This window comes from Melanostigma gelatinosum, assembly GCF_949748355.1.
Source record: "Melanostigma gelatinosum genome assembly, chromosome: 11".
Classification (NCBI taxonomy): domain Eukaryota; kingdom Metazoa; phylum Chordata; class Actinopteri; order Perciformes; family Zoarcidae; genus Melanostigma; species Melanostigma gelatinosum.
Genome location: NC_136644.1, coordinates 7,691,793 through 7,716,230, shown reverse-complemented (window position 1 = coordinate 7,716,230; position 24,438 = coordinate 7,691,793). Strand labels below are relative to the sequence as shown.

The window sequence follows — 24,438 nt, the reverse complement described above, 5'->3', positions numbered from 1 at the left end:
CTCTGCTTATCGGCCCTCTATTCTGGGGAGTACAAATCCTTAAAAACATTGATTCATTAGCACCTCGGATTGCAAGAAGCAACAACATAAAAGAACATATTGGATCTTTAAATTGATCTTTTTAACCATGAATCTGGTGTAGAAAACATGTTATGTGTTTGAAAACATTGTGGATTAAATGTCTAATATCCCCTGAAGTGTCCAGTGGTGAAAAACAATGTACTGTACTACAATTATGAGAAACTTCACTTTACTTGAGTTTTTCCATTTACTGCCACTTTCTACTTCACATTTTCTGAAGGAAATGTTGTACCTTTTGCTACATTTCTTTTACAGCGATGGTTTCTTGTTGCTTTTCAGAAAAAGAATACTTTATATCCATGCATTGATATCGATGAAACTATACCCGAAAGCATGTCATTCAAAGTAGCGTCACCTCGACCTGCTACAAGGGCTACAACTAACAATTACACAATGAGTCTGCTGATTATTATGCTGATTAATCAAACTGAATTTGGCTCATTTACAATGTTGCAAGACAAGATATTAGTCATTTTTGCTTGACTTTCATCAAAACAGTAAATGTCCGTGGCTCAACCAATGGATGGCAGCTTTTGCATTTAAGTTCAGCTTACTCATAATGCATCAATATAAATGATCCACTTAATAATACAATACAACACTGACTGATTACTTGTACTTCTGGCTCTGTGAATACACTGTGTTGTCAGTACTTCTGTACTTTCACGAACGTTTTGAATCCAGGACCTATACTTGAGTATTTTTTTACAAGGTGTTACAGTAAGTAAGAATAAGTAAGTATAGAGTGTAAACTCTATACTCCATAATAGTTTCTGATTCAAGCAGTATTTATTGCAGGTGGAAGTGGAGCCCACTACTTTATACACTGTGAAGTTGTCCAATCTATAGAAACGCATCATACGTCGGACACTGATTCTATGTTTGTGTATGAATCTCAATCAGAATAACGACATCCATCAGATACATGTAGTGGAGCTCATCAACACAGTCATATTTTCGGCTGCTCTTCAACACTTGTCCTTTAAATTTGAATTATTATCTTTCTGCATTCTCTAACCAGGCAGTTTTTCTTCTTCTTTTTAAAAAAAATATGGTGTGTTGAGGCTGAGAGCTGCGGTTGTGAGGGTCGGTGAGAAGCAGAGAAAGATGAAAAAGGTCTATAACTCAAGTATTGAGGAGAAACTGGATCCGGCAGCAGAGTGAAATTACACAGGACACATATACCTGTCTGTTCCGCACAGAAGAGCACACTAAATTATGAAACTGACCTGAAAGGAGAGCATGTGCCACACATCTGGCAGCAGCTGGGTGTCATAGCACGTGTCAGAGAGCGAGAGCAGGAGTTGGGCGTGTGTTGGGGGTCGAAAGATATGACAGACACTAATAAGGAGATTTTAAACTCAGCACTGGTTCTGCCACACTCTCCTCCTAATTATATTACAGCTGCGAGGCGAGGGTGAAGAGAGAGAGAGAGAAATAAGGAGAAAAGACCGGGGCAGTGGAGAGGAGCATCTGGTATTCAATAAGATCGGAGAGGGACTTCCTGCTGAGAGTTATCATCATTTCAAAGTTGTGAGTATTGGCTCATTTGCTCTTTTATTCCAGCCTGCGACGCTTCTTACCAGTGAACTCACAGTCTGCAAAGTTAAGAGATGCAGCTGTGTTTGTCCAGATGTGAATCAAGCTGCATCAGGTTATAGTCGGGCTAATTTGTAATGGCGCCTTTTGATCGGCCTCCAAATTCACATTCCCTGATAACATTTAAAAAATGTCTCAACAGTGAGTCAGTGGCTTTTTATTGACCTGCGTGATTCACAGACTTTGTCATGTGGAGGCAATTCTGCTCTTTCTTTCTTTTTTCGACGCCTCTTTTCTGGGTCGCCGGCTTTCTCCTTCGCTCTTGTTTTTCCTCACACACCTGGAGTCATGGGATTGGAGTCAAAACAAAAGTTGTGTTTGGTCAGATTGGAATGTGGTCATGCTCTTCTCATAACAGACACGCAGGGCGGACTGTCATCGGACAAAAAGTCTTTCAGTTAAAGTAAGTAATTTGTTAAGGATTTTTGTTAAAGATTAGTTGTAATCAGGAGGTATATTTTCTTTTAACTATTAATGGATGGTTTTAAAGTTCAAAGAATTAAAGGCACCTCTCAACCTGTGCAGTTTGTTGAGCAACAGTTCAAACCCTTAATATAAAAATGTAAAATATACATAAAAGAAAGGAAATAGTGTGGGTCGAGTTACAGTCTCAAAAGTAAAACAATCCATTGTGAAGAATTGCCCTTTGCAAAAATCCTAATCTACACATTGTTTTAAATGGTCACATAAATGGAGTAAAAAGAGTAAAAAGTATAAAGTAGCAGAAAATGGAAAAGTAGAAATATATCAAAATTGTATCTCAGCACTGTACTTAATTGTAATGACGTACGTTACTTTCCACCACTGGATACAGATGTATGTGCACATCTGCATGCTGCCGACTCTTTTCTGGCTGGTGCTCATGAAGCCTGTGTGTCATCACGTCTTTTATTTCTTTCTGTTTGTCTCTTCTGCATTTATAAAGGAAAACTAATTTCAAGAAATGTATCTTTTCATTTTCAACTGACAAAACATGAGTTTTGTTTTTGTCTTTTCTTCCTCTTCTCTATTTTGTTCGTCTTAAACGGGGAAGCATCCGCTCGTCATGGCCCCGCCTTCTCTGTTGATGCTACTGATGGTGGTTGCCATGGCAACTGGGGCCCGTTCAGGCGGCGAGGAGAATGAACTGGATTATGGGTTCTGGAACTACAGAGAGGGAGGTGATTCATGAGCCTCCCTTTGATCTCTTGACGTTTTGCAGATTGGAGGCCTGTAAATCATTTTGTGACAAAATGTTTGAAGTTGTGAAATAATTTATATAATTGATTGGTGAACTGAATGAAAAGCAGCAATTTAAGAAACTCTGCAGACATGAGATTAATGTTTGGATCCTAAAGTTATTATGACGCATGTCCCTGTAATGTTCATGATTCATTCAGGCTGTTTTTTTCTTGAAATCAAAGTCTGATGGTGTGATGTTTTGGTTTCAGCGGATAGTGTGAATGTGGCCTCAGTGCGCAGTGTGACCAGAGTTTTAGATGCCTGGGGAAAACGCATCTTCCGTGAGATCAAGTCTTTGCTACACTCTGAGCCCAGCGCACTGCTGCCTGACTACTCCCGGTAACTTTAACACCTCCATCACCTCCGAATACAAGAGTTTATATCTACAACTTGAAAGGTGCACTCGGTAGAGGGGAAATCTCTGTCAGGTGCGTCTGCAAAGACAACTACTTTATTGTGTGATTGAATGAACACAACCCACAATTGGCTAACCCCTTGTCTAGACCCCTGTGGGCTGTAAGGCGTTGTAAAACACACTTCATTCAAACTCAAAAACAAGGGGTGATGTATGCAGGCAATCGGCTGGAAGTCTTGCCGAAACAAAATGTAACTCACCAAGCTGTCTGTTCACATAACAGCGGCTGAGTTACAGCAATGTACTCAGCAGTGTGGTGGTTCCAATAGATGTTAGCGGTTAGCCAAATATACCATCCAAAACAGTAAAAGTGAACCGCACAGCAACTGGTATAATATAATATAATATAATATAAATTATACTGTATTATATTATATTACATTACATTACATTACATTACATTATATTATATTATATTATATTACATTACATAACATTATATTATATTACATTACATTACATTATATTATATTATATTACATTACATAACATTACATAACATTACATTACATTACATTATGTTATATTACATTACATTACATTACATTACATTATATTATATTACATTACATTACATTATATTATATTACATTACATTACATTACATTATATTATATGATATTATATTATATTATATTATATTACATTACATTACATTACATTATATTATAATACATTATATTATATAATATAATATTATATTATATTATATTATATTATATTATATTATATTATATTACATTACATTACATTACATTACATTATATTATATTATTTTATATTATTTTATATTATATTATATTATATTATATTATATTATATTAGAGTGAACATTCTCTCTTCGTCCTGTAGGGTGCGCCCTCTGTCCGAGTCCGTCAACGACCTGTTCAGGGAAGTCTCCCTGCTGCGCAAGCGCATCAACGAGCTCTCTCATCGCCTAGCAACCCTGGAACCGTTCCTCCGTCACCACGGCTACCGGGAGGTGGAGGCGGGAGGCGGCCGGGCTCTGACACCTCAAAGCCTGAGAGGAGAGGCAGCGAGCCTGGCCCGGTACGCCCCGAGGGCTCCGGGGGGGAGCCTGGTGGTGAGGAGGAGACGGGTGAGAGTCCTGAAGAAAGGGGGAGTGACGCTGGTTCAGAGAGAGAGATAGACACAGTGATGGAGCTGAAGAGAAAGTTGACAAAGATAGATCTTCTACAAATATGATGTAATGTAAGAAATACTTTTTAAAACTGTATAGATGTTCATTTGTTGTAAAAAATAACATATTCTAGACATACTAGACACTGCTTGTCCCGTGGGATCAGAGACAATACGGTTGTATTCGTCAACAAATAACTCATATCTTCAATAAAATCTTTTTTATGATTGTCAAGCTCATTGTCCAGCTCTAAATGTCAGATTTAGTTTAAAGTCAGGAAACATACGGAAACACAAACCTCCTTCTTTAACACACACACAAAGCGGGAGATAGTTTAGCTTGTCACATGATCTACCTTTTTTGCTTTTCATTTATTGGCACATAAACAAAAAGTGTTCAGCAATAATTGAATAAATATTTAGCTCTTTGACAGCCAGTCACATGGCTCTATACTTGTCATTATTGACAGTCTGGGAGTTGCTGATGAAAAGTGGCTGCATGAAATGAAATGGTCACATTAAATAAAGACAAATGGTGCAATGAAGCAGGAAAATAATGGGCTGATTAAAAAACGAGAAAACAATTAGACCTCTTGTATTATTTCACATTTCCATGGTTATATAAAATATGTCCCCTGTATTTATTATAATTGATTTAATTATGTTTCGTTTAGTATTGCACTGACGGTCTATGCAAACAACAATAAAAGCAGAACAAAAAAATATGAGAGATGTGAAGAAGCTAAAGGCAGGACTCCCCCTTAAAGGGACACTCCACCTGATATCTCCCCCCTAAGTTCAGTTCACTCGGAAGGTGCACCTGTGAGAAAAAAATAAAAATAAAAATATATTATTTCATCAGGGTTGTCACAGATTGGGTTAAATTTAACCTTAACTTAACTGTCTACAATTTTGTTTTGTTAAGCCTGCATTATAAACTGGAGCTGTGGAGTTTGAAAGACAGAGAGCCTCCAATAAAAGACTCCATCAAGTTGTATTGTGGGAAATGTAGGATCCGGTGTCTTAACTAAGTCAAGACATCTCGGCATCTACTGCCTCAAACCTTAAAAAAAAAAAATCTTGCCAAAAACGTCAGATTGTTGTCAGAACCCAAACTTAAAAAAATTGACAGTTTCTCTTCAAAACACGGTATAAAAACATCTGTTGAGAACAACGACGACCACAGAAACACCGAATGCATCCTAATAACCTACAGACGGACGGTACTCAGTGCGCATTTGGTTTTCCAGCAGCGTCTCTCCCCGCTGCGCTCTGTTACTTAAACTCCAGTGAATGAGATGTGCACCGTGGCCTAAATATCACCGGAGGATGGCATTGTTGCCACAAGGTGTCAGTGCTCTCCTGCTGCCGTAACCAGACGTGACATTACAACTGATTCATGCAGGCTTGATCTTCTTGCTCAGCTTAAGTCAGCAGAAAAGAGGGGGGGGGGCTATATCTGCTAACACACTTATACTGTTTGTTTGCGTATGGTGATCTCGTGTGTGTGTCTTTTGTGGGCACTGGCATTAAACTTTATGCCTTCATTAAAACTTTGCCAAGTGTTTCTACAGCAACCAGTTTCTCTCCTCTTCCTCTCCACAACTCCACTTGTCAAACCGCGCCGCACACACACACACACACACACACACACACACACACACACACACACACACACACACACACACACACACACACACACGCACACCCCCCCCACACACACACGCACACCCCCCACACACACACATATGCACACTCCTCACTTGTCTGCTCCTCGTTTGTTTCCCCCTTTTGCATGCGTGTTCATCCCTCCTTTTCTCTTTTCTTTTCTCCAAACAGTAATCTGTACATCAACCACCTCCCTCCTCCTCCTCCTCCTGCTCTCCCCCTCCTCCTCCTCCTCCTCCTCCTCCTCCTGCTCTCCCTCCTCCTCCTCCTCCTCCTTCTCCTCCTCCTTCTCCTCCTCCTCCTCCTCCTCCTCCTCCTCCTCCTCCTCCTCCTCCTCCTCCTGCTCTCCCCCTCCTCCTCCTCCTCCTCCTCCTGCTCTCCCTCCTCCTCCTCCTCCTTCTCCTCCTCCTCCTCCTTCCCCTCCTCCTCCTCCTCCTCCTCCTCCTCCTTCCCCTCCTCCTCCTGCTCTCCCTCCTCCTCCTGCTCTCCCTCCTCCTCCTCCTCCTCCTGCTCTCCCTCCTCCTCCTCCTCCTCCTGCTCTTCCTCCTCCTCCTCCTCCTGCTCTCCCTCCTCCTCCTCCTCCTTCTCCTCCTCCTCCTCCTCCTCCTCCTCCTCCTCCTCCTCCTCCTCCTCCTCCTCCTCCTCTCCTCTCCTCTCTACGCTGCTATGTGTGGGCGTCGGGCTCAGGCTGTACTTTCCATTTTGGTATTGTATTGTCAATGCATTGTTGCATCCGATCCAGTTAAGATGCTGTGGAAATACTGTATACATCTCTCTCTCTCTCCCTCTCTGTCTACGCCCCCCTCCTCTACCCCCCTCCCGATCTCTGAAAAAAAGAGCCAGTTGCTAGGTAACAGTTAATTGTCAAGAAGTAGTTACATGTGTTGCAATGCATCCTGAGCTTGTTGGGTTGGTGCAAGGAGCGAAACAAGTGAGCAAGAATAGAGAGAAAATAGTAACGATTTTTTTTTTTTTTGAGAAGCAGGAGATGAAAACTGATTTGAGGATTATTTCTACCGCCTCACATCCCTCCCTGTCGGCATCCGGGACTTCAGATGTTAAAATTCTCCCACCAAATCCGTACCCGCGAGGCATCGGTATACATTTCCAAATCTGCAGGTTTCTTTAAATAACTCCTGTTGCTGGACAAGGCTTTAGGAGTAAAGAGAGTCTGAGGAGTGAGGGGGAGTCAGGTTTTTTATTAGTTTTTTTTGGGGGGGGGGGGCTTTGATCTTTGATGCTCGTTCAGTTTACATCACTTCTTCCTTCCCTCAGTCTCTCTCTCTCTCTCTCTCTCTCTCTCTCTCTCTCGCTCTCTCGCGCCACCTTTTTTTTTCATTCTCAAGCATCTATATTTATTTTCTCTTTGGTCCGCAAGAACACTTATCCAACATAATCAATCTCGCACGATGAGAGCCTTGTTTATGAGAGCTGAAAGAGCAGCAGACGACACTCAGCCATTATCTCAGTCAGATCGCCCAGCACGAGACATAATGACACGGTCCGTTACAGCGTGAACACGCACATATCAACAGGACACGCGGGAGAGACGCCCTGTTGCTCGCGGACAGCTGAGGACACGACAGACGATAATAAATAAATAAAAGAACAAGACCAGCGAGCTTGAGATTTCTTATTTTTTTATTAATACGCAACACTTTTATTCCAAAGAGACAGAAGAATAATATTTCTCAGCACTTATTTTCACATTGACTGTGTTTAATCTCATTTTCAATATGACTAAATATTAAATCAAATTTCGAAATACTCTCTTCACACAAGTAATTTCTCTCCATACAAAAAAATGCAAGGGCGAACTAGATTTTTTTTAATGTTATATGTACATTTTTCACAATCTGTACAGCTCAGGGGGTGGAGTTGTTCGAGTGTTCTGCGGCAAAAAAAAATAAAAAATAAAAGAAGTTTAGTCGAAGAGGAGCGAAAAGAGACTTCCGGTGTAAAAAAGAAAATGAAACAGATAATCTATTGTGCTTTCAGTGTACCAATTAATGGTGGTGCTTTGAGAAAACGACCTTCTTTGATGGTCTTTGACCAAATAAATAAAAAAACAAGAAGGAACCATGACTCATTGAATGTGCACACTATCTGTGTAATAACAAACGATTGCACATATCCTGGCCTGAAATCGTTACAAAAGCAATTTCGCAAGGGGGCAACCTACGAATGAAAGATTTATCCCAAATAGATCTATTCTCTGCTATTTTTGTACAGTTTTTATTTTGTATTTTATCAAAAGTCCATGAGCGTGAGGTAAAGTATTTACATACAGTTGTAAAATACATGTACAAGAAAACAGTTATCTCTCACACATACACTCTGTCTCTCTCCCATATGAGCACACAGAGGTAATCAAGCGTATGTATTCAGACACGTACAATAAAAGAAATAAGGAAACGAGATGTTCAAAAGGGAAACAACAGGAAAGTAGTTGAAATGAAAAAAAGGCTTCTTTAGTGACGATGAATGTATTAATCAAGACCTCAACCTTGTTTAAAAGCATTAACACAAACTTATCAAGGAAACTTTTGTAGAAGATTAATAATAACAAAAAAACTGTTTTCTACCCTAGTGGAATTTTCAATCAATTTAGCCATATTCATGAAAGTATAACCAAAATTTAGATGTTAAGATTGGTGTTTTTTCCTGCACAAACGAGCACACGCACACACGCACGCACCCACAGTACTACATGGATCATCAGTACCAATGAAATTGATAAATATTCCAAATATTGTTCTGAAAAAACGGCCTTTTTTCTGGGCTAAACGTTAATATTAAAAAAGAGAAAGAAAGAAAAGTGTATACATGCAGGCCCTTACAAACACCAGAGACCCCCTAGTATCATACATACTGACTTGTCAACCAAGAAGAGGAAAGTCCTCCAAAGTTTAGACTGGGATGTACAATAAACTAAATATATTCGATCCATTCAGTCAGATTGTGCTTAAGTATTCAAATTTAGCTTGGACTAAAAGTCAGGTGACAGCATATAACTGGAAATGTGGAATAGATATTGTGACCAATATTTATTTTTTTGTGATTGAAACCAAACACAAGTTGTGTTTGTTGTCTCTGTGTGTTAAGAGCAGAGATGACCCGTGTGTCTGATGTAGTAACAAAGGCGATGCTTTCACTAAATGTACCACCTACTTGCTCCTGCCTTCCTCTTCCTTCTGTTTTCTCCTCAAACGTCTGCCGCTGACACAATCCACACAGGACCTTCGGAGGACTTGAGGGCATCATCAAAATCTCAGCATGTGAAACAGATTATGGTCCAGTGGGGGGTTAGAAATCATCTTGTTGAGATACCACTGTCAGATCTTAAATGGACCAGAGGCCAGTTAGCTTAGCTTAGCACAAAGACCGGAAACGGAGGGATAGCAGCTCGCCCGGCTGTGTCCAAAGATAAGAAACTCTGCCAACCAGCACTCTACAGCTCACTAATTAACAAGTTGTAGCTTGTTTTTTCTTTAATCTGTAAAAAGAAGTGACACATTGTGTGGACTATTTCTTGGCTGAACATCATGGCAACTACAAGACCAGCAGACAAGTCCAGCAGCTATCCCTCCTACATGTCATTTTCACACTTCTTGCATGGACTGAACAAACAATGCATACCGTGTTCATTTGTGAGCTTCAGAGATGCTGTTAGATGGTTTTGTTGGCGTTTGGACAGAGCCAGGCTTATTGTTTCCCAGATTTCAGTCTTTATGCTAAGCTAAGCTAACTCTTTCTCATATTTACCGCTGAGACGTGAGAGTGGTCTCAATCTCCTCATCTAATGCTCAACAAGGAAGCAAATATTTTCCCAAAAATGTAAAACTATTGCTGAGGAACACTGGTCGGTAGCTGTATAGTGAGCACAAACTGTTTGTAGTATTTCCCCCATTTTTTTAAAATAGAAACACACAAAGATGTAACTTTATCTAAAAGAAGAGATTATTTGGAACTCTGTACTTGAGCTCACTGTGGTCCTCTAAACCAGCAGAATGAATGTGTTCGACACTTTGTTCTCCTCCCCGCATCATTCAAATGTGACCACCAAGCGCAGCCGGCTGGGCTTATAGCCGTACTCGTGAAATACTCATCCCAGGAACGGATGCCTCAGTCTGTGAGTCCATTATGTGCCCTGTCCTGAATAGCACAACTGGCCAATTGAGCCGGACCCAGTGGAAACGCGATGAGGGCAACAGGCGGACATTAAATGTGATTTCCATGTATTTAATGGGTAGTTGGTTCCCGGGTCATCTCTCATGAACAGTGACGTTTGAGGAGGCGAGGAGGCTTGTTGAGCTTCTTCCTAAATTATTTCAAGGAGGTGCGGTTAGGATTAATTGTGGAGTTAAAAGTGGAAGGAGATCCTATAGTTTATGTCACGCTCGAATGTCAGCAGCATGGCTCTCCTGAGCTGACTTATCTTTTAGGGGGAGGGGGGGGGGACAGGAATGTGTGTTTATCATGGCACTGCGGTTTTAACCCTTGTAAACCTGCTATTGGTCGTTGGGGATCTACTTAAGAATTTCAGCTTCCTCTATGGCAAGCTTGTATTACAACGTCTGTCAAATGCCTAAAAGTCTGTCATGCTCATGAAACTCTGCCCTCGTCAGACTTCTTCAGTTGTGTTTTCACACTCTGATCAATTTGACTAGTTGTTTGCAGGTGGATCTGCCTGCCAACAGAGCAGATCCCGTGTGTAGACAATCTGTAACAATCCTTTAAGGCACATCCAGCTCAAAATGTGAGACCCATTTGGTACTGCCGAGCAGAGAAAAATGGAGGGGAAACGGCAAATCAGTATGATGATGTTGCTTCAGTAGCTGAAAAAAAGAGACCTTCTTTGCAAATGTATAAGTACATAGAATGTACTCAGCGTCATGCCTTTCACATACACTTCACAGCACTCAAGAGTAAGAAAAGTAAAAAAAAAAAAAAAAATCAAACCTGAAGAATTAATAGCAAAGAAGAGTCCAAAGTACAGGAACCCCCAAAAATAGATCGAACGACATGGTCTCCTGTTATATTGGTAAGCTAAGAAAGAATTAACATCATACAAATATGTAACATGAACTATTTAAATCAATAACATTAACATTGAAAGAAAGAAAAAAAACGAAACAATCCAAAACCGATCATCGTTAAACACTGGAATAATATTCAATAATATTATTAACATTATCAATACAATTATTATTAGTTTACCCTGTTACTTCAACAGAAGCGTTGATTTCTCATTCATGATTGTATTTCCGTTGTTAAACAAAATATTTGTTTTGGTGTTAAGGAACTGCAGGAGGGAGGGAAAGACGATGAGTGTGTGCAGAGAGCAGAGACTGGAGATTTGATTTCACTTCCCCCCCTCCTTCCTTCCCTCCCTCCCTATCTTTCTCTGAGCGTCGGAGCAGCACCAGAATCCTCTCTTCTCATTTAGAACTTGTCTCCCGCCAGACTTCACAGCTTAGCCTGCAGTGGCCTCTGTGCATCGTCCAAATTCGTCGAGAACGACACACACAGCATTGTGTCTCCTCGTTCTCGTCGCACTGAGAGGTCATCAACATCTGTATGTTTCTCTCGCCCATTTTCTTCGCCCACTTCATCTTCTCACTCTCTCTCTCTCTCTTCCTCCGTCTTCACCCTCAGACGTCTGACTCAATGCTGGAGAGCTTTTCATAAACGTGTCCATTGCTGGCACCGTTGAAGGATCTCTGTCCCGGCCCCAGACCTAACGTGTCCCTGCCCACCGGTAGTAGCTTGCTGGCCCCGTGGTGGTTCCCCATGGGCCCCCCAACCCCGCTCAGACACAGATCATTGGGGAACCTAGGGGCCACATTGGACATCACCCCAGCTGTGGCGGACACGGGCAAATAGGAAGTCGTTCCCATGGAGCCGTGGAAGTCCCCTCCTCCTCGGCTGTTGTTGAGAAGCTGCTGCTGCTGCTGCGTCTGTGGCTTTTTGACGTAGTACGGTTGGGCACCGTGTAATAGACACTGGTCATCGCCGAAGGTTGGGATGAAGGGGTTCTGGTTCACCTTATCTGGGTAGAGAGATTTAGACAAGGAGTAAGTCCCAGCCCCTCTGCTGCTACCACCACCGCCACCATCACCACCACCACCTCCCATCATAGCTCTATTTCTGTCTCTCTCCCCTACGGACCGCTGATGCAACCCACCTTCGCCTCCGCGGAACAAACTGAAGGAGGAGCCTCCCTTTGCCCTATCGCCGCCAACTCCGCCAAACATGGAAGACTCTCTTTCCCCTGCGTACCTCTCAAACATGTGAGCGTAAGGGCTGGGGCCCTCCATGAAGCGGTCTTTGTCTTTCAAGCTCACACTCCGCAACTTCCCCCCGCTGCCACCGCCGCCCCCTCCCACGCGGCCCGCCCCCTCCCGCTGCAGGTCCACAAACGTGTCATACGAGTGCTGCCTCCTTAACACCCTCCCGCCCGGCCCTAGTTTCCTGCGCTGCGCCTGTGCCTGAGTTTGTGCTTGGCTGGGTCCTACGCTACTCTTCACTCCGGCGAACACCATGTTATCCTCGCTGATGTTGTAAAGGTTGCTCGGCGGGATCTTACACGAGTCACAGCGCTTGCAGCTAGCGGAGCTGGGGCGACTGCTGCTACCGCCAACCCCGCTAGCCTGGGAAGCGCTGCCTCCTCCCACGCCTCCACCGTGGTGACACACATTGTGGGAGTTACGACACTCCCAGTCGCCCCCTGCTATGCCCCCACCTCCCAGCCCAGAAACTCCCTTCTCCCAGCAGGTGTGGGCCTGCTGCCCTGCCGACACTGAGCCGAGCCCACCTTTACACTCTGGCTTCTTGCCTTTACCTTTGAGGAAGTCTTCCACAGGTACTAAGCTTTTACAGATACCACCACCACTACCACCGCCCACGCCGCTTCCTCCACTTCCACCCTCTTGCTCCCACTTGGCCTTGCCCTCCTTGGAGCGGAACTGGTCCGCATAGAAATCCCTCAGGTTCTCTTTGTCTTTGCGGAACAAGTATGGTGAAGATTTACCCCCTCCGCCTCCCCTCTTCCGCTCCAGGGGAGGTGAGACCGTGCGGTGTGCCAGGGGCCCGTGGGGGAAGTGGTGGTGGACGGTGTGGTGGTGGGCTCTCCTCCTGAGGCCGCTCAGCTCTATCTCGTCCTGCTCCCGTCGGCACTTGGCCGAAGCTGGCCTCTTTTTCAGGCTGTCCCTGTACTGCTTACGCCGCTTGTTGTTGCCCTCCAGGTTGCCATACGTGACAGTGTGTGTGGAGATATCCGAGACATCCGAGCGAATGTTCCCATCGTCCCCCCCTGAGCCTCCCCCGCGCCCACCACAGTACCTGTCATGACCCCCGATGAGCCCCGTGCTGGATGCACCTCCTTTGAAAGAAAACCTGCCGTATACATTGTTTCCCTTGAACCCACCCTGGCTGGAATCCGCAGGGGTGTGGCCAGCAATCAGGTCAAACTTATTGGTATTCCTGTGAGTCATGGAGGGGCGGGGCTGGGTGGTGAAGATGGGCGCTACCCCTCCCCCTAAGCTGTCACAATCGAACATGCCCCCCTCCAACGAGCTAGTGCTGCCTAAGCTACGCGGCCTGTTAGGCGGGGGCCCGGACATACCCAGAGCCGAGGCCGGGCGGTGGTGCAGGTAATGGTCCTGGTACAGGTTGCTGTCCTTCAGGGGCAAGTTACCAAAAGTCCTCTCCACCTCGCTGATGTAGTCACTGAACATGTTGTCCTCTGGCAGGTAGGGAGGAGCTGACTTGCAGTCGACGGGGTGGCCCACCAAGCTGCGCCGGTGCTCCTGGATATCGTAGATGGCCGAGTCACGGCCGCTGTGGCTGTACTCCAGGGCGGCGTGCGGCGAGCCGTTAATGCCCGGGACGGCGGTCATGTCCTTGGCAGTGCGGAGCAAGCGCAGGATGTTGGAGTGGGTGTTGTTCATGTTCTTCTTCATGGTGGCCGAGGGCGAGTCTATGGTGGACTTGTTTTCCTCAATTTGTACCCCGTGGATGCAGCTCCAGATACCCTGGAGTGTGAAGATTAGAAGAAAAAAAAGGGAGGTGGAGAGAGGAAGAGAGGGTGAGACAGGCCATGGGAAGGAGAAAGAATAAGAGTGAGAGTGGTGAGGTACGATGCCCAAGGGAAAAGCAAAGACCAGTAAAATGTGAGGCGGTAGTAAGGAGTCGAGAACCAAAGGGGGTTTATGGTTAGAGAGAGGAAGTCAAACGGCAGACACATGAACAGAAAGAGAGAGAGAGAGAGAGAGAGAGAAAGAGAGAGAGGCAAACAGGGGCGGAGAGAGGTTAATGTATTGCCATGTTTTCTCTGACCACCCTTTTGTTTACACACTATTAAACAGTAATAGGGGCTGAGTTCATAAGTGACTTTTCTCGGGGGAACAGCGCGGACGTTCACAGCTGCTGCTCAGCCCTCCACCTCAGATTGAAGGGAACCGAGGGAGCAGATCAAAGCCCTGATTGATAACACAAGGGTTGCTGTAAGCTCATGGTTCTGACCACCGATCAATAGCTTTAATTCAGCTGACCCTGGTGCCAATGGCTTTTGGCGAGCGAAGTCAAACAAGCGTGTTTAAATGGGGGCCGAGGGGATCTGTGGTCGAGGCGACAGCCAAATCCGAAAGGTCGAGGACACACTACCCACCAGCCAGCACGCGGGCCAACATTCCTCAAAGGCGTCAACTTGTCAGAAACAGTTTCTGCCTGTCTCTTCGTCACTTTCCCCGTCGCCGAGCCACATTCATGAATGTGAATCGTCGTCCCTGCTCTTCTTTTCTGCCTCCGTTCTCTCTTTGTGTCTGTTTTATCTCCGTTTCCGGATGCTCCGGTGAGCGGCAGCCAATCCAATGGGATTGTCTGTCTTTATCTCTCTACATCTTTAGCTACTACAGCTGCCGTGAAAAGGTAATAGAGGTTCCTTGCACACCACTGTGTCTATCCTTTTCTACTCCGCCTTTGTCCCGCGACCCATTTTATTCTTTATCAGGACTCTGGCTGACTGATCTCTTTTTCCTCCTCTGTATTTTATTAGCCCTTTGTGCTCTCATCACTTGTCCGTCCTTACACTATCTATATACTGTATTAGAAAACAGTTTTCTTCAATGCCGCACTATCTTTCATGTTTTTTCTTCCTCGCACCCAACTCGAGTGTTAAACCAGGCGTGGGAATGCATAAAAGATATCAGGCTGTAGAAGCACCTCTTGAAACGGTGTATGCACTCAAAATGGATGTTGTAAAATCCGTTTCAAACATCTCGGAGCTGAGGGTGAATCGTAAAGCCACCATGCACAAAACAGTGCTTATGTTTTGCATTACCAAAGACAGTGGGAGATTCCTGCCAATTTAACAAAAAAGAAAAGGAAACGGCATGTTCCTGAAGTGCTCAAGGCCAGATCTATTTTTGAAGTGCTTTCAGGTTAGTCTGAGTAGGTGTTAACCAGACGACATTACAATTAGAAAACACCAAACACATAAACACTGGTGTCCTTTTCTCAGAAAAATAATAACTGAGACAATTTGCATGCAACAACAACACCCCCCTCCCCCCCCTCCTTAAAAGGCAACATTATGCAAATGAATTACACCTCAAGTGATTATTTATATGAACCCCAAGCAGCCTGCTTCAATAACTCTGTGAGGCACCTTATTAAGTGACTCATCTGAGCAGAGTCGTAACCGTGCTTGTTAACCCGATAAATAGTGGACTTTTCGCAAAGATTGCAGGCTTTGTTAACCCTTTCAGGGCCTGAGGATTCAGTGATGGAGGCTTGCTGATGCCGGTTGTCATCAGCTGTCTCGCTGTCATTCAGCAAATCAAAAGCCTTGGTCTTCATAACGCTGGTGGTAACCGCTTCGTGTGTGCTGTTGGCGATCTAGGCGACACATTTGTATTCCACTGTCCTTAATAAGTGAAGAGGCTAAATAGTTGCCTGTCATTTGTTAGTTTGGTAAATTATTCACAGGCTAAGTGTTCTCTCTTGAACTGAGTAGAAGTTGCCCATATGCTTGAACTGGATTCTTGTTGGACTTTCCGAAATCAACAAACCTGACAATCACGGCCGCTTCATGCAGCGATTGGCCAGGTGTGAGGAAAGTTACGACATCAAGGTTGGGTTCTCTTTTGTTTTTCATTTTGAGCCTAATTACCTTTCCTGTGTTAAAAAAACGATGCATTTGATGAGATTGAAAATGTGCGCTTATCATATCTCGTCCCCCTCTTTATCACGGCAGCCTTATCATCCCGCCTTATTTTAATAAAAGTGAACTGCGACTGAATGTATTGCTGTAATGTTGTGCTCCCTTTGGCTTGCAGTGGTTTATACAAATTGAAAATGTTCAATTTCTGTAGAATTTAGACAAGCGAAGATATCTTTTTAGCGTACAGCACAGGATGCTGTCGACTTGTGTTTTGCTGTTTAACTACTGCCTGGGCTAAAAAAAGTCACAGATTAAGTCAGCTGAGTCATCGCATCCTGACTGACTCGATACACCTCAACCGAAAGCCAGCGGTTTGAAAACAACCCCTCTCTTGATCTTTCTGTGCACACTCACCCTGCTAATGGAGAAGGTGGCCCCGGGTTGCCCCGTGCACGTGCCCATGAAGCAGAAGCGCAGCTGCCAGTAGAACCAATGTTCACAGATGAAGGTGATCAGTGACAGGATCATGGCGGCGGCGAGCATGTAGAAGACCCCCGCCATGTTGTCCACATCCAGCTGGCTGCTCATCACCTCGTTCTTCTCGTTGTGGCAAATGCCCGTCAGCCACAGGGCCTCAAACTCCTCCATATCACCTGGAGGAAGGAGAGAGAGAGAGAGACACACACACACACACACACACACACACACACACACACGTTACTGTATCGAGATGTCGGTGTTCATGTTTGCACTTCAGTGAGTTCGCCCATGGGTGTCTGAACATTTAAGTGTGAGTACAAAAAGAGAGGGCACATTTCTTTGGGGGGGATGGGAAGTCGATGCCAAAAACAGCTCAGGTCTCATGTACGTGCAACAAATGTCAAGTTGCATTATTTTGACTGAACGTCCCCCTGAGGATCATCCTCATTAAGGATTGCTTATGGAAGGCTATCCCTTCCTTGTTGTGGGGAGAAAAAAACAAAAAAACACAACCGCCTGCTGGGACTCGACAGTCCTCGGGGAGGAAGTGCGTGTGGTCATGTGACGAGCGCAAATATGTCTTCCCCTCACTTCCACATACCTGGGGGGACTGCTGAGGGGAGAGGACACGTCCAGAGAGATTTCTTTGATCTGCACCAATGGACTGTTGTGTGTGTCTGTTGGAGATCAAGGGGGGTATGTATTTTCCCACCGCTTGCCAAACACTGTTTTGTGTATGGATGTGTGATCGTCTCAGACAGCTGTTCACTAGTTTTCAGTCAGACTTTCTTACCAGATTGAACCTCACTGAGAGAAAAGAAAGTGCAGTGATAAGTGGCAGATTAGTTCTCATGCTATTTACACTCTTTCACTTTCTTTCTCTGAGTTGGATGAGAAGATCGACACCCCTGTCATGTCTGTGTATACAAAGCAGGAGCCAGGAGGCTATTAGCTTAGCTTAGCATAAAGGCTGGGACCAGGGGGTAAACTACTAGCCTAGCTATGTCCAAAGCTGAAACAAAAAATAAAGCTCAGCAATCAACATTTTACATCTTATTAATTTAAACCAAAAGCGTGAGATATACAACCAACAACTTTGTTTTTTAGGGGAAGTTACATGCTGGAACTATTTCTTGACAAACAGTTTTTCCATCCAAAGGGCTCTTCTGTGAAGCGTCTCGGGCTGTAGCGCAGGTTGCCAGACGCAGTTGTAGAGCACAGCTTTTAGTATAGGTCTCTGGACAATGGCAGCAAACCTGGCAACCTCACTGTGGCAACGAGAGGAAGTCACTGCCCCTGGTGTTTTTTTGCCAAGCAAATAATTCCCCACATCACCACACAGTTAAATTTTTACATTTCTGTATGTGTACAGATTAAAGAAATGGAATACGTGTTAATAAATTAGCTTTAGAGGTGCTGGTACTGGTCCCCCCTGGCTTCCAGTCCGCTAAGCTAAGCTAATTGCCTGCTACCTCCGGCTCCGTATAATGCACTCATGATAGTGCTAAATCTTGTCATCGGACACCCATGCGACTAAGCCGATTTACTAAAATGTCTATTTTGATCATTTGACCATTGATTCTTCATATCAGCCCGCATGTTTTCAATGACAATGCCATACGGACAGGATGAACACCTCCTGGATGCACACTCCACACTCTGTGTGAACCAAAATTCAATCACTACAGCAATTGATTAAGAACCGGATAAATGAGCAGAATCTATAAAGCAATTGAAATCTTTATTTTCATAATGATTCCCTGTTTTCTTGTCCTCCCTCCATCCGTATTCATCATCTTTGCCATCCTCCTCCTCCTCCCTCCTCCTCCTCCTCCGGCGTCAACATTTCTCCCACCGCCCTCCTGATCCTGCTCAGATGAAGAGGCACTCGGTTTCCTGTGAGAAGGCCATCGCTGATCCTTCTCCCTCTGTGCAAAAGACTTACATCATGGACTCTAACAGGACGTGACAGACGGGAGCAAACATCGTTGAGTCTGATCTCTTAACCTGGAGCGTCGCATGAGTGCTGACAGCTGAACAGTCTGCATAAAGTGATGAGAGTTAATGTCTGACGCTGTTGGCCTCGTGTCGACAGTACAATAAGACTTTACTTTCATTTGGAAAATTTGCGCGGACAAGTTTGTCTGATATTTAAGCGTGCAAACATGTCACATGCATACATGTTCAGACTGCCATTTGAGCGTACATCACTCAGCAGCATATGTCGAGGTCTGGGTCGGTTTGCTTCCGAAAGATCTGATCCGAGGTGAATGTTCCCTCTGCACTGACCCCGTCATCCATAACACACCCAGATGGGAGGTGATAGCACACTGGAGACAAACATGTGTATGTGTGTGTGTGTGCGTGTGTGTGTGTGTCAACGTGCTGTACAATATATGATCTGGCAGGTGGTGGAGCACATACTGTCTCTGGAGGTGGAGTGCTTCTGTAGGTGGACTCTCCAAAGGCAACGATTCACATGAGGAACAATCTTTTCTTTTTCATGAAGCTTATTTCTATTTATTCATTATTTGTTTCAGCATGTTATACTGTCAGTTGTGATTTTGTTGTTGCACTATAGAGCTATGCATCTTATAAAGCAGGATTATGATACTCCAATCATATTTCAACTGAAACATTATCGTCTATGGTTGTGTGTTTGTATATTCACCTACAGTGATAATTCTTCAAGTGTTGTGTTTGTAGCTCATTGTACTGCTCTATCAGTGGTGGGCCGTCAGGGCCAGCAAGGCCTTCTCTGCTGGCCTAGACAGAATCACAAAGTTATAGCTATTTTATCATTTAATCATTTTTCATAACTACACATGTATTATAATATTTTTCCCATCTTATTTTCTCATTGCACAGCTACTGTCTTCCTCAGTTGCTCTGCTTCCAGTGCAGCTTGTTTTAAGTCGAGCTTTTATCCAATCAGATTTCACCTCTGTGTCTCTAGGTCAGAAGAGAGGCCCGAGGCCTGCAGACTCACAAGTGAACCGCTTTGCAGTTTAAGTGAATGGGGACGATATTGTTGATTGCCATAGTCTTCAACCAATCAGGTCTTTAGTTTGACATGTTGGGCGTATTCTTTGACGTGCCAGAGCCTTCTAGCTGGCCTACAAGTACGTGATTGGTCAGTGGGCTAGCGTGACATGTTGGGCGGTGACAATCCCAATATCTGCTGCCTCTGTCGAGCGGACATTTTCAGCCTCAAACGCATTAAAACCTTTTCAAGAAATACAACTAGGGAGGCTCGACTGTCTTCACTGGCGTCCATGAATTGAGAAGGACTTCTTACTGGAACTAAAACACACTCTTTCAATACGTTTCACAGCAGAATAACTGGCTCTGAGAAACTAAAACGTGCATCACAGATTGATGGTTTCCTGTGATGTCCCATTGTAGCGAGAACACGATGTGGACCAGGAGCTTCAGAACGTGTTTAAACAGGCTCACTTCATCAAGTTCAGTTGCAGTGTTCAATTTACAACCAACATGTAGGTGTTGTTATAGGCAGGAGGGGTATATCTGTACCTGAAGGTCTATTGTCTCAATATCCGTCCATACTGATGGGAAATGGCCCTGCAGTGCATCCTGCATCAGCCCCGACCTCCGGAACCAGTTCAAACAGAGGAGCCGAATAAGGCATCCTAACCAATTCACACAAACCACCCCAACTGGCTCAATCCTCTCATCATGACAGAGCAGCAGCTTGATACAGAGGTCCTCGTGGATCACTGCGCTCCTCATTCTCTCCCCGACACCCTGACGACTTTTTTTCGGTCACTACACAAAACACACAACAACAGCTGGGGCTCAAAAACAAAACGCCAACCTACAAACTGAGAGCATTGCTCTGCGGCACACGCGGTGTCATAGGGGCTGCTTTCTCCTTGAAGTCCAGCGATGGGACATGGACTCTTCATTCAAATCACTGAATTAATCAGCTGGAGAAACGGTGCTTCACTAATAATTTCTACCTAGACACGTGTGCTTGTTATGAACACTCAGGGCAGCCTACTGAGCTCCCTGCACATCACTAAACAGCCACTGGAGTTGGTAAAGGGTTTAAATTATTTACGCACTTTTCAAAATCGTAAACTGAGCTTTGCGGCCTTTATGTCTGATCCTTCTAATGTAGCTTACAAGCTATCAGAGAGAACATCTTAGAAACCTATAAGTTAGTCTAAATCAGAGAGGGATTTTACTTTGAACATGTCAAGCTGGTAGACAAAAGGGTAGACAGTCCATGTGACACTGAAAAGAAATAAAACAATTACAACAGCCCAACAGCATTTACAGAGCTCCTTCTACCTACCTTCAGTTAAAGGGACAGTGCACCCCAAGATTAAAAACACGTATTCATCCTCTTACCTGTAGTGCTATTTATCAGTCTAGATTGTTTTGGTGTGAGTTTCCTGGTGTTGGAGATAGTAGCTGTTGAGATGTCGGCCTTCTCTCAAATATAATGGGACTATATGGCACCCGCTATATTTTGGGGTGAACTGTCCCTTTAAGGTCAACATTTCTTGTCCCTGGCAAAACAGCCTTTGTAGTATGTGCTGCCAGAACCTCCTAAATTACCAAACAAAGTTCCACACTCAAGCTTTCACTTCTCCAGTTGCAGCAGCTGCAGCAGCTGCAGCCTCTCAGGCCTGCCGGTACATCACTGTTGATTGAGGACTGAACTGTGCCAGTCTGGCTCAGGAGGTCTCATCGAATGCCGGGATCCACCAGCAGGTTCTTGTTACCATGACAAACGCCGACCACCTTCTGAGTCACAGCCTCCTCACAGCTGCTTCCACGACTTCCCGTCTCCAACTTTAATACACTGATGAGAGCGTAACTTCATTTTGAGATTCTCCATCTTGTTTCTTGAAATCTGTAGCAGTGATTCAACTCTGAAGGGAAGTTCATTTGGTTGTCCTGTAATATTGTTGCTAAAACGTTACACCTCTGAGAAGGTGTCACGAAGTTTAGGCCATTTGTCTGTGGGATATTCACTGTGAGGATATTACAATACAAACAGTACACCATTTGAAACATTATCCCCAAAACGATATGCGTGTGAGTGATTGTGTGTGTATTTCTACATTAAAGTGGCAATCGACAACAGCAGCTATAAGACCTGATTGTCTGTTGTTGTTTCATCAAAAGCAACAGATAAAAAGCCAAGTAGAAATGCCACCATTATTGCTTCATTATGATGATATTTACAAGGCCTCTTCATTCAAATAAAGAAATGTTATTCCAAGTCCCTTACCATCTCCAAACAGCATGAGGATGGCCAGATCCACGGCTCGTTTCCAGCCTGAGCCCTTCTGGATGGCGATGCCGTAGCCGGTGGTGGCGAACACCTTGCCGCTCCCGATGGTGACCAGCTTACAGCCCTCGTCTCTGCCCGCCATGTAGTTCAGCACCGCCGCGTCGTAGATGAAGGCGTCCAGTTTGCTGCAGAGCGCCACGGAAGCAAAGTGGGTTAGAAGAACATTTTGACATTGTAAAAGTGTTTTGTTGTTTCCTTAACATTTCTGGAAAGCGTCCCGAAGCGCTTCGTAATTTGGCACTAATTACAGAGTATATTTAGACTGTCGTATCAGTTAGTTAGGTATGTTAAGTTTAAAAACAGTTGTTGATTTCAGGAGTAATTTCCATGTAATGTAGGAACCGCTCCATGTCAACCCAAGTAAATATGTATTGGAGACTGCACTCTCCATTAATGTTGAATTGCATGTGCACATTTCTGCCTGTTCAGGCGACCTGCTGTGCTCTGATTAAAACACTCTAGGAAATGCTGGCTTAGCGTTTAATTGGAATTAATTAATGAAAACTGTGAACTCTCTCTATTTCAGCTATAATTAATGACAAATAGCATAGTTATTTCAAGGAAACTTACAAGGAAATTATTAGAAATTCATGGGTCCATAAAATAAATTGTAATCAGTCAAAACATTGCTTGGGAAAATGTTTAGGAAAAGGCATTGTGCATGTTATGAGATACTTCCCTTTGAATTCAAACTCACATAATATACCGGAAAGTCAATATAGGGCCTAATAACTAAATTGACCATTTCACAAATACTATACTGTCTGCGCTGAAACCTTTTCCTTGTATTCTACTTGATTCAGATCTATCCAGATCAACCCTGACTGAAGTCATGGGTAAATTGACAAAATAACCTCCAGCTTGGCGATAAACTACCATCAAATGATGCCTCGGTGCGCTTACAGGCCTCTGTGGTCATTCAGCTCAAACTCTCACCAAACACCACATACATCAACACTTTGCATTCTTAATCCTTTAAGCGGCGGCTGATGAACATATTGGAGGACAGGGAGAGAGAAAGAGTGAAAAGGAAAGGAAGAGAGAGGGCTTTCACTGCAACCACAGGCTACGCTGCTATTCTGGGTGCCGGTGGCTGATACACAGCTCCGCTGGCTGCCCACGAACATCACCCAGAATGCTCCCTCTTCCTTCTGTCTCCCTCTCCTCACTCCTTCATCATCTTTTCTCTGTATTGCATCAGCACAGGACCTCACAGCTCCATCGCGCTCGTCTCTTTTCTCCCTGCTGGGATCCTTTCAACTCCCTCCCTCCTCACATCAACCCCCATCATCTGTCTCTCCATCCTCCCCTCTGTCCTCCCCCCCCCTCCATCCTCACCCGGACTTTAGACTGTGCAGCGCCTCGTCTACATTCTTCTGGTGGAAGCTGGTCATGTATTGATGCATGTCCCGGTAGTTGTTGCGGATGTTGCGCTCGGTACTCCCGTTGGGCACAGTGCCAAACCGGAACGGGGGCGAGAATTCATCAGGGTTCTGGAACTGTTTCGTCAAACAGAAACAGGAAACTTATTCATGAAATGCTTTGAGTTGAGCCCAATAGACAGACACACATGTACAATACACCAGATCAAGATAAAAATAAAGGTCCTCCATTCAGATGATTAGTGTAGGGCTGCAACTGATGAATATCTACATTACTGATTACTGAATTTCTGGATTAATCATTTGGTCTATAAAATGTTGGAAGAACTGACAAATATCATTATTTCTACGGCCTGACAAGCGTGTCTGAACAGTCCTACACCCATAACAAATTCAGTTTCCGATCACGTAAGACAAAGACAAGACAGAAAGAGAAGAAAAGCAGCAGATCCTCACAATAAGTAATTCACATTTTGACGTTTTTGCTTGAAAGTGCTTTTAAATTGATACAACTTTTGTAAAAGAATTTGCTGATTCGATTTCTGTTGTTCGACTAATTGATTGGTCAACAAATTGTTTCAGCTCTAATTTAGTTTATAAATAAGATTTAAGGCCCAATTCATAGAAAATCAATTCAAGACGCTCAGTCAATCAACAGCAATGTTGATAATCGTTTAATCATTGAAGCAATCTATTAAGCAAACAGCTTTTAAAATTGGAGGATTCGCTGCTTTTCTCTGTTTTATATCTTTGTAAATTGAGGGTTACGGTGCAAATTTTTCACGCAAGTAGATTACAAACGTGACGCTGTGTCGCCAAAGCCTATCAGCGTGGAGATTGTCCTCCTGTCATCACTGATGTCCTGGCGTTGACCAAATTAAACTGTGTATGAACCATATGGTACAAACAATGAAAACAACGCTGCCGTATTTATGCCTATATGACCTTTTTGAGTGTTGAT

The 24,438-nt window shown here is 44.1% G+C and overlaps 2 protein-coding genes across 4 annotated transcripts in view; one reads left to right on the top strand and one right to left on the bottom strand.

The window, feature by feature from the left end:
* The first annotated feature begins 1,440 nt into the window (after nt 1-1,440).
* LOC306784671 (uncharacterized protein) lies at nt 1,441-4,686 on the top strand. 3 transcript variants are annotated; one of them, XM_079278742.1, is made up of 5 exons: nt 1,441-1,614; nt 2,039-2,083; nt 2,714-2,840; nt 3,111-3,240; nt 4,169-4,686. In XM_079278742.1, the coding sequence occupies exons 3-5, from the start codon at nt 2,726-2,728 to the stop codon at nt 4,464-4,466; spliced, it is 543 nt and encodes a 180-aa protein (XP_079134868.1). In that variant the 5' UTR covers nt 1,441-1,614; nt 2,039-2,083; nt 2,714-2,725; the 3' UTR covers nt 4,467-4,686. The 3 variants fall into 3 exon arrangements, with proteins under 3 accessions (XP_079134868.1, XP_079134867.1, XP_079134866.1); XM_079278741.1 differs by lacking the exon at nt 2,039-2,083; XM_079278740.1 differs by lacking the exon at nt 1,441-1,614 and having other exon boundaries at nt 1,790-2,083.
* A 7,092-nt stretch (nt 4,687-11,778) lies between these two features.
* The window catches only part of grin2bb (glutamate receptor, ionotropic, N-methyl D-aspartate 2B-b), a gene marked incomplete at its 3' end in the record, with an annotated part of 59,263 nt that continues 46,603 nt past the window's right edge, over nt 11,779-24,438 (bottom strand). Inside the window, exons 11-14 of the mRNA XM_079279215.1 lie at nt 23,434-23,594; nt 22,033-22,220; nt 16,704-16,942; nt 11,779-14,160 (exon numbers count right to left, since the gene is read on the bottom strand). Coding sequence (XP_079135341.1) covers nt 11,779-14,160; nt 16,704-16,942; nt 22,033-22,220; nt 23,434-23,594 — 2,970 coding nt within the window. The remainder of the gene's footprint in view (nt 14,161-16,703; nt 16,943-22,032; nt 22,221-23,433; nt 23,595-24,438) is intronic.